Source organism: Brachycentrus maculatus, unplaced genomic scaffold (genome assembly GCF_059751285.1).
Source record: "Brachycentrus maculatus isolate JH-2025_06_01 unplaced genomic scaffold, ASM5975128v1 h1tg000475l, whole genome shotgun sequence".
In the NCBI taxonomy this organism is placed as follows: domain Eukaryota; kingdom Metazoa; phylum Arthropoda; class Insecta; order Trichoptera; family Brachycentridae; genus Brachycentrus; species Brachycentrus maculatus.
Window position 1 is genome coordinate 1274117 of NW_028281222.1, and position 14582 is coordinate 1288698.

At 32.9% G+C, this 14582-nt stretch overlaps 1 protein-coding gene across 7 annotated transcripts in view; it reads left to right on the plus strand.

Annotated features, from left to right (window-relative positions):
* gek (serine/threonine-protein kinase gek) overlaps positions 1-14582 on the plus strand; it is a 93033-nt gene that overhangs the window by 45724 nt on the left and 32727 nt on the right. For 2 of the 7 annotated variants that reach the window (XM_088272065.1, XM_088272066.1), the window contains exons 26-28: positions 10889-11055; positions 13548-13616; positions 14328-14456. In XM_088272065.1, coding sequence (XP_088128191.1) covers positions 10889-11055; positions 13548-13616; positions 14328-14456 — 365 coding nt within the window. The remainder of the gene's footprint in view (positions 1-10888; positions 11056-13547; positions 13617-14327; positions 14457-14582) is intronic. The other 5 variants (XM_088272068.1, XM_088272069.1, XM_088272071.1 and 2 more) reach the window with 3 other exon arrangements.

Genomic DNA, 14582 nt, shown 5'->3' on the forward strand with positions numbered 1-14582 from the left:
TTTTTTGTAGTATGTTTTTTTTGCATTTTTGGACTAAGTAGTTGCTACTTAGTCCAAAACTGGAAAAAAAACGTACTTTGGACAGCCGAGCTATGTATGCAATAGGTATATTGTCAGTTGAACGGTTCGAGGGAAGATTGTGTCATCCCTTATTTTAGACTAAATTTTGAATATACGCCAGCTAAAATAAAACACATTTTTGCATTTCAATGATGCACTGTTATTGTGACTTTGACGTTAAGGTTTTTTTTCAGTCAATATTTAACGCATTTGCGGGAAACGCTTAAAAGCATCTTTTGCATACTGTTGGTAGAGAGCGGGAGACGCTTATAGGCGTTCTATTTGCTTACTTTTGGTAGAGATGCTAAAAAACATTGTACAGATCGGAATTGGGTTTGCGGTTACTTGAGATTAGTATAAGACTCTAATTAGGGGGCTGATGTAAAAACCGCCCGACGCAATGTGTTAATTTAATTATTTTAAAAGATGTGCAGAAAGTTAGTACGTTTTGAAAGTATCGAAATGCCAAAGAGCAATATAATATCAAAAACTATTACATTGCGAACGCAACGATGCACAGCAAAGCTAAAAAATTATTAATCTCAAAACTGAAATAGGTGCTGACATTTTCTTTCCCCGGGTCCTTCAATTGTAATATTTTATAAAGTAAACTGCATAAAAAAGCAATGTAAATATTAAACTCGCACAGGTGTCTGTGTCTGTCTCGCACAGGTGACTCGCACAGGTTCGTACTCTATCGTCCTATGTCAAAGTAGAGGAATTATGTAGAAAAAATATCTATACAATTTCTGGAAATGTCAGTAAATAAAGAACTGTTGGGTAATATATCCAAAATTAAACTAGGTTCATTGGATTGAATTCTAAATTTATTTATGTATGTGTTGATACGTGATGCGTTTCGTCTTATTAATACATTATCAAACACTCCTGAGACATTATCAACATTATCAAACACTCGCATGGTTGAGTGTTTGATAATGTCTTGATAAGACGAAACGCGTCACATATTAACAAAAACATAAATAAATGTAGAATTCAATCCAATAAACCTTGTTTAATTTTGGATATATTACCCAACAATTCAATATGGAATTTTACCAACTGTCTGCAGTTACAATAAATAAATAAAGGACTCACTTTATTTCTTATTTTTAACACGTTAAATGCCATAGGGGGGGGGGACCGCTGTGCCATGGCCCCAGTGACCTCAATCAAGAGCTATATTCAAAATGCTTTAACTATGGAACCCATTGTCAAATCAAAAAATTAAATGAACCAAATACATTTTATTATTAAAATACGTAAATTACTGAAAAGTAAATTTTTTTTTGTCAATTTCAAAATTGACAAAATTTAGCATTGGCGTTTAACGTGTTAACACAGTTTAGTAAAACAAGAACAAAAAAACAAATAATTTATTGTTATTATTATTATTTTATCTTAATGTGCCTCAAATCTATGCATTTTTATTTTAAAATACTTACTTTTTCACTATTATCTATTCAATTTTATTATTACATTTGTAAAATATATAGATATAATGTATATAAATTAAAAACACAATTTTATAATAATCTTTTTTACAGTTTTCACTTTGTATTACCAAGAAAATAATGTAATATAATTATTTATTTGCCTGTTAATTTATTTATTATTAAAACATGAAAATGTTTACTTGTTTTTATTTGATTATTTATCTAGTGTAGTATCTGGGTTATTGACACAAAAATGTATTTAAATTCTTGATTTGAACCTTTTTTTCGGACAAATATGATATGTTTTTATCGTAAATTTAAATTGACAGTCATTCAAAGGTATTATTTATTGATTCGGCATTAACTTTGTGGAATGGCATGATTATTTTATTAAAATTAAACACTTGAATATGCCATTTTATCGAGTTTTATTTTTATTTACGACTAGTCTCGAAAACGACAGTTGTTTTCATCTCCTGGTACAAATTAAAACTGTTTTAATTTGTACCAGAAGATGAAAACAATTGCCGTTTTCGAAACTAGTCGTAAATAAAAATAAAACTCCATAAGTGGTATATTCAAGTGTTTAATTTTAATAAAATAGTCATTTAAAAAAATATTATTCAATATTACCCTGGACTGAATTTAATGATAATATAATATCCGCCTTCGTAGTGTAATGGTCAGCACTCTTGGCTACCGTACTGAAGGTCCTGGGTTCGATTCCTAGGGGGGGGTCAAATAAATTGAAGTCATTTTTTCACTCTTATATTTATTCAATATTACCCTGGACTGGTACCTGAAGCGGAAGGCTAATCACCTTTCCTTTATATGTAAATGATCAAGATAACACTTTGTTTATGTTATGCAGTGCCCTATGCACCGTTGGGTCAGATAAGGGGTTGAAGTAGAATAGTGATATAATGATAAGTGCATTTGGCTACTGCCTCAGAGGTCCCGGGTTCAATTCCCAGGAGGTTTAAAATAAATGTACCGTAGAACGGGGGCTACTTGAACTTTGATGTGTTACTTGAGCACAGTACAAAAAAAATATTCAGATCGTGGTATCGATCGAAGTATGGTGACAATAAGTGTCACCTGTCAGGGAAACAATGAATCATGTCGATATGTTCATTATTCTAGACCAAATACAGATAAAAAAAAATTTGTACTGGGCTCAAGTAACACATCAAAGTTCAAGTAGTCTTAGGTAAGTAACCAATATTTGTATAACATCACCCTATACAAGTACCTGAAGCTCAGGAATGATCACCTTATCTTCGCATTTGATGCAGATAAGAATTATAACAAGTAGACAACCTAAAGATAATAAAAGTTTTAAAAAAATGGGATAGGTTATTTTAAAATTCAAATATATAGAAGTTTTAATTTGATACTATTTTTGTGTTACCAATCCACTATTTGAAATTATTTTTTAAATTAAGAATAAAATTATTTTAAATTTGTATATGCATGCCCATTGGTCATTTATTTAAATTTATTTAAATTTATTTAAATTTTAAGTAGGCACCGGATGTATTTTATTATTATTGTTGAATTTAATACCTATTATGGCAAGTATTGCATGGAATAAATTCAAATTGGAAATATTTCTTTGTAAAAACTGGCTGTCAGATTATGACATATTTACTATATTTATTTATATACATATATATATATATATATATATATATATATATATATATATATACATATATATATATATATATATATATATATATATATATATATATATATATATATATATATATATATATATATATATATATATATATATATATATATATATATATATATATATAATATATATATATAAATTTAAATATAAATTTATATTCTTATTATGAGTTTTGTAAAATATTGATAGCATTTTAGTAATATGACATTTTATAAGATTTTTTCAAGAGTTTTTTCCACATTTTTTTTTGACCAGTCTGATGATGTCAGTAGCGACAAAACCCGGTCACTGGTCAAATAACGTAAATGTAGAAAAAATTATATAGTTATTATTTTATTACATTTATAAAATGCAGTTCCACCAATAAATGAATTCTAATCATGGGTAGAATTGGTGAATGTTACACGTGTGTAAAGTGATCACTTGTACCAGCCTAAGACAGTCGTAAGCCCCATATCCAGACTTCCATATTTTTATATTATTTTTTGACATCTCATCAAAGATGAAGAATATGGAAATCTGGGCATTTACGGGGCTGACGACCGTCATAGGCTGGTTTAAATGATCACTTTACACACGTGTAACATTCACCGATTCTACCCATTATTGACAACCACACTACTCAAATTCTTGGGAGTTCTATATATATGAACCAATTTTGAAACATTATTTTTGAATCACTAGAACTTCACTAGAGACATCTATTGGTGAGATGTAAAGAAGCTTTTTATTAAGCAGAAACTCTTTAGTATGTGAGGTCCGAATCCTGGATTATAATCACACACATGAGAAACGCCAGAAAATATCATTTTCATTTTTATTATTTTAAGTTTATAAAGTGTTTCCATATTTTTCTTCATCAATGTCGAGGTGTAAAAAAAAAAAGAAAAATAATACCTAAATAGTATTTGTAAATTCTCAAAATGTTGTAAATAAATTTTTTCTTATTGTTAAAATGCTATCGGTATGAATTTTTCCTTTGTAAGTTGGTATGAGGCAGATTTTATTAGTGGATCGTCTTCATGCGCCGGCGGCCATCTTGAGATGACACAAACGGTGCGTTGTATTATTGTTTTTGTGCTTTCCGAGTGGTTTTCGTTTATGTTTTGTTGTACCCAGAGGTCTCCATGCTCCCATATTTGTACATTGCCAGATGTCGCCATATTTGCAAGCACTTGTCATTAACCCCTATATGCCGTTTTTGCCCATTGTCTCAAACAGTCTTGTATCGATATTTCACACTTTTCTATTGACACTATTTGTCCCAAAGTCGGAATTGTCAGCGCTACATCTCGGCTGTCCAAACTCAAAACACAGTAAGGGACATTTTTTGTTTATAATACGTTTTTTTTTGCATTTTTGGACTACTATGGAACTACTATGGAATGCACTTCCCTGGCTATTAGGCATTCAAAAGTATTTTCTTCTACAGTAATGTCATATTTTATTTTTTTTTGTTTTGAATATTGAAAGCATTAACTTTGTGGATCATATTGATATATTATTTCAAGAAATAAAAATACTTTGTGTTTTGATCCACTCACATTTTTATTAACCAACTAGTTTCGGCAACAACCTGATGCCCTCTTCAGGGTTTAGTCATAAATTGAACCCTAAAGAGGGCAACAGGTTGTTGCCGAAACTAGTTGGTTACTAAAAATGTGAGTGGATCAAAACACAAAGTATTTTTATTTCTCGAAATAATATATCTTATTTTGTTATTTATCCACCTTTGTAGAGCAGTGGCTCACCCGGTTGGGCTGGGTTAGTTTAGTTTAGCTCAGGTTAGGTTAGGTTACGTTAGGTTAGTTTCACACCTGGATGGGTCAATGTAAAAGTCAATCATTTAATGTGTTACCCTGGACAGACACCTACCTGCGAGATATTTTTAAAAATTCAGCTGTCAAATTTAATTTCATACTGCGAAATCAAAATTTTAAAATATTTTTTTTTACATGTCTGTTCTATAGATGGAGCATATAGCTTCAATAAAACTTCTGCAAGTGATTTTTAAATGATATATTCATCTTTGTTTTCTACCTGCAAGATACTGAAAAAAATATCAGCTGTCAAATTTAATTTCACACTATGCAATTTAAAATGTAAAAATATCATTTTTTTACATGTCTGTTCCGTAGATGGAGCATACGGCTTCAATAAAACATCTGCAGGTGATTTTTTAAATGATATATTCATCTTTATTTTCTTAATTATTTATATTGTTGAGGTTTGCGCATGGTAGCTTAGTGGATTTTGGATTTGAGGTCCAAGGTTCTCACCCCAGCTCTGTCACACTTTGATTTCTTTCAAGATTATTTACAGTAGTGATTTTATTTTTAAAAAATATCGTAGAATCAATATTCATGAAATAATTATTAATATAAAAATGGTTTTCTCAGGCTGTGTTTATACTGGTGAGTGAAAGCGATTGAAAGTGATCACGGAATATCAAATTGTCATATTTCAAATTACATTTTCATGTATGATTTTTTCGTATTTACCTTCTCAGACATCCAAGGAAAAACTTGTAACCCTTCATCTGCACCCAATGGTTCATAGGGCACTGCATTGTATCGACACTAGTGTTATCTTGATAGTAATTATACAAAGGCCAGGTTATAAGTCCAAGGTGATATATATATTTTTTTTAAGGAATAACCCTCAAACCTTCTACTTTTTAGAGGCTTGTCCGCAGGTAGGATGTAAGGATAGGGAAGGTAAATGCGAAAAATACATCACTGACACCCAGACCAATTGTAATAAAATTTCTTGAATTTATTTGGCAATTGCGGGAATCGAACCCGGGACTTCAGTTTTGCAGTCGAGTTCCTTTCCAACTACACCACGGCACGTGTCAGTTAATAAATATAGTAAAAACCGTTAATATTTTTTTGACCCCCCTGGGAATCGAACCAGGAACCTCCGAATCGTAGTCAAACGCACCAATCGCAACACTTGGAAGGTGTAGACTATGCTGCCACCTTCGCTTTCACTCCCAGTATGAACGAACCGTAGTTATTTCTATAATAATTGTAAATATTTTAAATCATTTCGTAAATGCAATCATCTCAACAGAGTTAATTGAATATTGACATGAGAATATGGCCATTTACAAGGCTTACGACCTGCCGTGGCGGGTCTAAGTGATCACTTTTTACACTGAGTAACATTCACACTGTATAATTGTAAATGGTACATAGTGTAACATTCACCATGTAGAAATGTGAATAGTACATAGTGTAACATTTGCCATGTAGAATTGTGAATGGTACATTCACCGTTTCAAATTGTGAATGGTACAAAGTGTATCATTCTCCATTTAGAATTGTGAATGGTACATAGTGTTACATTTATCGTTTCAAATTTTGAATGGTACATACGGTAACATTCTCCATTTAGAATTGTGAATGGTACATAGTGTTACATTCACTATTTAGAATTGTAAATGTGGCACAGCGTATAAAGTGATCTGTAAATGTGCAACCTTTGCTTGTCTCTCTCTGTTGAGATGTTAATAAAAATATATTGATTGCGACCTCTATTAAGTATTAAATTTAGTATTTGCATACAAAGTCGTGAACGGGCCCGCTGACGATCATAGTTTGAGATGGCAAAAAGGCATTTTTGGCTTTTAGATGCGTTCTCATAGCATTCTAGAACATTCTCCAGCTTAGTACAATACAACATTACATGCACATTCTCTGCAATCATTTGAATTTTAAACTTTATTTGTTTTCCGAATATATGGCCAGATTTTCCCCTAACTGGCGTTACTTTACAAAAACATTCTCATTTTCCTGGCGGTTTCTTGGCCATGGTGGAAATTCCCCCACAACCGACATAACCGTTATCCGCATCCAATGGTGCATAGGGCACCGCATCGTAGCGACACAGTGTTATCTTGATCGTTAATTGCATGAAGCCATGCGATTTTGTATCAGTCCAGGATGACATTGAATAAATATGTGGGTCAAAATCACACATATTTATTTTGACCCCCTTGGGAATCGAACCCGGGACATCCAGCACGGTAGCCAAACGCGCTGACCACTACACTACGGAGGTGGTCCATTAAGGATACATTACTCTTTACTCCTTACATACACACACATATGTGGTACCACACAAATGTGTGTGCTGTGGGACTATCGTAAATAGATGTATGATTTGGGGTACCCAGAATTCATGACATCATTTGTTTGAATGGGATTCTCAGATAATAATATATTTTTGGCAAAAACATGGCCCATCCTTCAAACTGTGTATCGAATCAGTTGATAAAATGATGACTAAGTGGATTGAAATTATTTGGCCAAGAAGATCAAGTTAAAATACTTAACAACAATGAAAAAAGTTATCCATTTTATTTGAAATATAATACAGAGACCAAACCATGAAAAGTAGATTTTTTTTTGAGAACCAGCTATTACAAAATTGTATTTTTGCTGTATTTTTCCACTATACTTTCCACATAACATCAAGAGCAAACCCTCTCCAAGCACAAGAGTCTCTTTATTGGAGAAAACTGCGTTATTAATTTTAAGGTTGTAAAAAGTAGAAACGTCTAGAAAATTAATCAAAATTAAAAAACTTCTGTAACCATATTAAATAATTTAATAAAAAAAAACACTTAAGTACGAGTAGGCTATAAAACTTATAAAGTAGGAACATGATAAGTAGTACTGCATAAGCTAGATTTCAGAGTCAATCGGATGTTAGTTGATTCCAAAAAATGCGCCTAACAGCTAAAAAAATTGTGGTAAATGATTTTTTTTGGTAAATTATAACAATTATTAAGTTGAGGTTTTAGAAAAATATTACTTAAAGATAGACAAAGTTTAAAATTCTATTGATTGTATTGCAAAAGCACAAAATTTCCTCTCTCAATATATATATAAAACAATTACAATTTAGATCCAATCCGTTTAACAATATCCTAACGTTTGCGTTTTTGTCTCTCTGGCTATTAATACACATGTGTTTGAAGCGATCTAACATACATAATACAATCTGCTCCTAGTGTGTACATATATTATTTATTTTTTATAATACATCTTTCACTTTTTTGTAAAAATCCCGTGTGAAAAATTTATACCGTCGTCAATATGGCAGGGCCAACTCATTCGTTATCTTATATCTAGGTCCGACTGTATTAACACACTACGGACGGGAAAGGTATTTCTACCCATTAGGTCGATTGATTCTTAAGGACGGGAAGGGTGTTTTTACCTTCTGCGCCGGCCTCATTTCAAAGGCAGAAATGAAGGAATTACATATTATATTTTATGTTTTTATATGAATATTATGTACCAATCTCTTTGTTAATGTACTGTATTAACACACTTTGGACAGGAAAGGTATTTCTGCCCGTTGGGTCGATTGATGCTTAAGGACGGGAAGGGTGTTTTTACCTTCTGCGCCGGCCTCATTTCAAAGGCAGAAATGAAGGAATTACATATTATATTTTATGTTTTTATATGAATATTATGTACCAATCTCTTTGTTAAGGTCTTAAGGCCCAGCATTCGTTAAGTTAAGTCGCATTCATACCACCAAAGAGGTCACATGTCTCTTCATTCTTAAATTTTTTTTAAGAATATATTATATAATAAATAATTTTTTGTTTTTTAGAACATACAGAATTTTTTTTTATACGTTTTTTTAACTCCTAACCTTTCAAAAACTATTTTCTTTTCAAAACCATGTAATTATTTTGATGAAAAACCTATTTCTTTTCATGCAAAAACGGTGTTTTAACCTTTCCGGCAGTATGGATGTAAATGAAAATCGGTGCAAATTTTTCTAAAGGAGTATCGACGTTAATATACTTCGAAGTATGTGTCAGTTGGTATGATGTAACTTGTAAAGCAAGAACATCTGTGGATATTTGTGTATAATTTTGCCATAAAATAAAACCTAGAGGCTGCGAGTTTTTTTATAATTCATATTATTTTTATTATTATTACATCATTTCTATCTTCATAATACATGGATTAAGTATATTTTTTTAATGTTAAAAGACCATACTCCCCAGAGAAATTCGGGCATCAATTATTGTACTCCCGGAAAGGTTAAGAAAAAAATCAATTTAGTAAAATGTTAATTGGATTTAGAGAAAATTAAGTTGCGACTTGACGAATCCTCGGCTGTCCAAATTCAAAACACAGTAAGGGACATTTTTTTGAAGTACGTTTTTTTGCATTTTTGGACTAAGTAGATTTTACTTAGTCCAAAAATGCAAAAAAAAAATACTGCAAAAAAATGTCCCTTACTGTGTTTTAAGTTTGGACAGCCGTGCTGGGGCTTAACTGTATGTACATAATTATCAAATCCCGTCGCCATCGGTCCGCAGGCCTTATAAAGCACCCATCCGAAGTGTGTTAACTGAGAAAATGAGTTTCAAAGCCTTCAATGTTGGCGACTGTCTACCCGATTTGTTTACATCTAAAAAATAATTTAGTTTGTAAGTTTTATCACCATACCTGATTTCTGTACTATTCCCTCACCAGCAAGTGATCTTTCTCTATGTTTACTGCTATACTTAAGAATTAATGCACAAAAAGATAACTGTTTGTTTTTCTCTTAGGTATTTATATATTTTAAATTTATATTTAATTTTATATACGCATAGAACAGTATGTTTTTCTATGGACATAACTACTAGACTTGGAAATAAATCTTAAAACACTGTCGACTGATTATCATATTGTCATTGATATTTTAAAAAGAACCATCTCAGAAGCAGCAAGAATTTTACAGCAGTGTAAAAAAATTAAATCTGTTTTATTCCGCATTTAGCTACCGTGCTGGATCTCCCGGGTGCGATTCCCAGGGAGGGTGAAAATAAATATTAGTGATTTTACACTTTAATATTTATTTAATATTACACTGGCGCGGAGGGATGTAAAGCGGAGGGCTTATCACCTTTCCTTCATGTATTACTGACCAATATAACACTGCGTTTATATTATGCAGTGCCCTATGCACCATCGGTTGCAGATGAGGGTTTGAAGATGAAGATTTTTTCACTCATGTTTATTTGATATCGCCTTAAGCTAGTACCTGAAGCGTAGGGCTGATCACCTTTCCTTCATGTAATTAACAATCAATAAACACTGCGCTAATGCGATGCAGTGCCCTATGCACCATTGAGTGTGGATAAGGATCAGCGGTAGTAAATGAGTAGGAAAAATATTTTTTTATGCGTTACTTTAAGATTCTTGAGATATACCTAACATGACCATGCGTCCCATTTTGAAGGGGACCGTTCCGTTCATTAGATTTTCTATGTTTTCCTGAACAACATAATTTTTTTATATTTATACTATTTATTCCTCTTATTTTCTTTATCAACATTCCTTTTCCTTTTATTAATACATAAAAATTATGAAAAAATATGTGTTTTCTTGAATATACATACAATTACGTAAAAATTGGTAGATATCCCGTTTTGAGGACAAAAATAAATGGTCAAGTTAGATATACCCTTTTCGGATCATCAATGACAATATGTCTTTTCTCATTTAAAAATATCAGATCTATGACACTCCATAGTCAGTATAGTGTACCAATGAATCAATGCAGTTAAAAAACTAAAAAAAACTATGATTCATTATGCAGGCAGCTTGCAACTAATCTTCAAAAAAAAAATGTTTATTAAAATAATCTAATTTTTTCCCTGATATGGTTCCAGTTTTGGAGCGCCCCTCTTCGCAGTTGAGCTATCTGGACCAGTTCCTCAAGGAGAGTTCCGTGTCGGAGACGGTGCCGCGGCAGCAGGCGCAGCAAACTCCTCAGCAGTCCGGAGCCGAGAGGTCCTCGTCCTCAGATCAGCACTACCACTCAGCGCAGTCCATCAAGGTTTATAACTGCTCCTTACCAACAGTGGTTTTGGCTATCCTGTCGCTGAAACTTAACAGCTCGGTTGCCAATATGATCCTCGCTACGTTTGCAGATATACCCTGTTACAAAACACTAACTAAAGATTAAACTGAGGTTAAACTCTCATTCATGATTAACCTTTTCCATACTGATTTTACAAAAATTACACGTACCGAAAGACCCCAGTTCATTTTTGTATGGAAATCGTAGTACGCAGCTCGCAGCAAGTATCTACTCGCCACCAACTGAGTCATTGGCGTCACATCCATTCCAACGCGCCATCAAGCGCAGACTGAATGCCGCCATCCGATAAGCGAGAGACCGGAAATCAGCTTTAGGAAAGTCTTTAGCCATATAGGGAGGACTTTTTCCGGCTTTCGGTTTTTCGTAACCGAAATGCGCAAAAATGTGCACACAGCCGCAACATTAGGTTTCTGAAACGCACAAATATGTACACACCGCTACAAACATGTGTACGCTGTAAACAGTGTGTTTAAAACAAATACAACTATTGTATGTATTTATTGTCCGCCTCCATAGTGTAATAGTTTACCAAACTGAAGATCCCGAGTTCAATTTCAAGGGGGGGGGGTCAGATAAATAAAAATAAGTGATTTATCACTCTCATATTTATTCAATATTACCCTGGACTGTACCTGAAGCGGAGGGCTGATCACCTTTCCTTCATGTGTTAACCATCAAGATAACACTGTTTTTATGCACCATTATTTTATGTCTCTAAGCACCATTGGGGCGGACACGGGGTTAGAAGTTATATTTATATGTATTTTATGAAATAAAACCATAAAAGACATTTGTGAACTTTTCTCCCTTAAAAACTAAAATAGGTTACTTCAAACAAATATGGTAATTAAACTTTTATTACCATATTTGTTAATTAACAAAATTATGGTAATTAAACTTTTTTTAACCTGTTGACCGGGCGGGACGCATAAATACGTCAAACGTAAACAATATCGGGTACGGGTAGGACATATGAATACGTCCTTGAAATATATGTTTATTATATTATATATATTAGTCATCCATACATGTCTCGACATGAATTTAAGACACGGAGTGAATCAGTATTCGCGCCCGTTACAAGTTGCGGAATTGGACAGTGGACCGCCCGGTTAACAGGTTAAAAGCTTATTTTTCATCTGTGCTGGTGTTGTTTTCATACAATTTGTCCTTGTATATATTTGTGAACTTTTTTTTTTAATTTTTCCTCTTTTTAACCCCTCTTATTCGCTTTTTATGATTTAAATTCTAATTTTTATTTACAAACTCTTTAAATGAAAGTTGCCAACTCTGCTTTTAAATATTCTCACATTTCGCTCACTCCTTTCAAGAACGTCATAAATCGAATATCGTCAATTTTCAGTCGTGCATGTTTTCGGAATGCCCAGAAAATGTTCTATATCCCAGCAAAAGAGGCATATTTTTAACTTTATATTTACCCGCTACAGGGCAGAAAGTGTTGTTTTTGCATTTTGAAGAAAAGGAATTGTTTAATTATTTTTTAAAAATAAACCAATTATTTTTCAAATGGAGAAAAAACCTTCAGGTTTTACCTAAAAAGATCTGTTGCACAGTAAAAAGTTCAATAAGTGGCTTTATATTCATTTTTAATAAATTGTATTATATTTTTAAACTTTAAAAACGTTCTCCTGAAAAATCAAGTTTCTTTATTTATGACGTTCTTGAAAGGAGTGAGCGATTTGTAAAATAATCACTTATTTGCTTTACATAGAAATTGGTTTTAAATGTTAATTTTCTTGCCGCTGATGACCTAACCCTACCTGACCGAGTCACGGTCGGACTAGACTGGGAACTGGTTAATGAATTTTCCGGCAATAATTAAAGATCTTTTTCTCAGTAGGCACCTGCCGCTGATGGCTACTGACCTAACATAACCTAACCTCACCCATCAGGTCATCAGATTTTTGGTTCAGACAAGATCCTTTAAAGAAGGTCTGAAAATACTTTTTTTCAATTGGAGATGTCAGACTAGCATGCTGCGTCGGGTTGTGGTCCCGTGGTTAATGTCGCGGACTCTCGAGTCAGAGTTTCTGGGTTTGATCCCGCTCTACCACAATTGGATGCCTATTTCTAACAATGAGCCGCTAAGGCTCACAGAAATCGTATGAAATTGAAGTGTTTTTTTAAATAATAAAAATATATATATTTTTTTTATGTTACAACATCTGAAATAGAGAAATCGAGTTGGTAATTTTTATTTAATGGGTTTGAATGTATTCGCAAAAGAAATATAATTTTTTTCTTTGCACAAATGAATTGTAGGACTTTGTATGGCTCTTTTGTGTAGGTTCTGTGCTACCGGAACCCTAAAATTATTTAAAAAAAATAAACATTTGATAATTTTAAAATGTTTTCTTTTGCGAATGTGTTTTCTTTTTTTGGTTTTTGTTTTACATTATGTTTTATTTGCTTTTTATTAATACCAGCACCCCTCGCTCCCATTAATTCATCTCCAGAGAAACAACTGCTATGCCAGACCGTGTTGTTACGCCAAGGTATTTTCTTTTTATTTTATTTACCTTCCTAACCCAACCTAACTCGATCCGAACTAACCCAGCCTAACCTAACCTTCTTAATGTCTGAGCTGATTTATATTATTTTTAGTTTTTACTAACACACTAAGGACGGGAAAGGTATTTCTACCCGATCTGTCCATTGATGCTTAATGACGGGAAGGGTATTTTTACCTTCTGCGCCGGCCTCATTTTAAAGTCGAAAATGAAGAAATTACATATTTAATGTTGTTATATGAATATGATGTACCAATATCTTTGTTAAGGTCTTAACTGTATGTACATAATTATCGTAAAAAAACATACATAATTGGCGTAAAAAACACCCCTCCAAAAACTGTTCACAAATCTGGATTATCTCCGTTTGGGAGTTATTTTTTACATTTTTGACATCTCAACATAAATCTCAAATAGAATTGGTGAATGTTACACGTGTGTAAAGTGATCACTTAACCAAGCCTATGAGGGTCTTAAGTCCTGTAAATGCCCATTCTAGTTTTATTTTATAAAGTTTTATTAAATATGCCACAAGGTATCTGCAAAAACATTGAAAAACACTATCCTTATCATTCATCGTTCACTTTGTGTAATACCACTTTTATGAATGATCATGAGAGTGTTATATTACCAAACCACAAAGTTAACAATGCTTTTAATGACATTATTCGGGTAGGTTTTTATCATTAAAAATAGACGTTCCCGTTCCAGATGCAACAGCATCAGAAAGAGCAGAGGTCAGCATCGTTTGACTCCCAGGACGAGTGTGACCTGAGAGCCGCCTCTATCACCAGCTCCAAGAGTGACCTCAGTGAACTGTCCATGGTGAGAATCTATTTCCACTTTCTCTACATTTTTCTTCATCTCATTTGAATCAATGGTTCATCACATCAGCATAGCACTGTGGTCGGCAAATATATTAGCCAAAGAGCCAAATATGGACATTAAAGG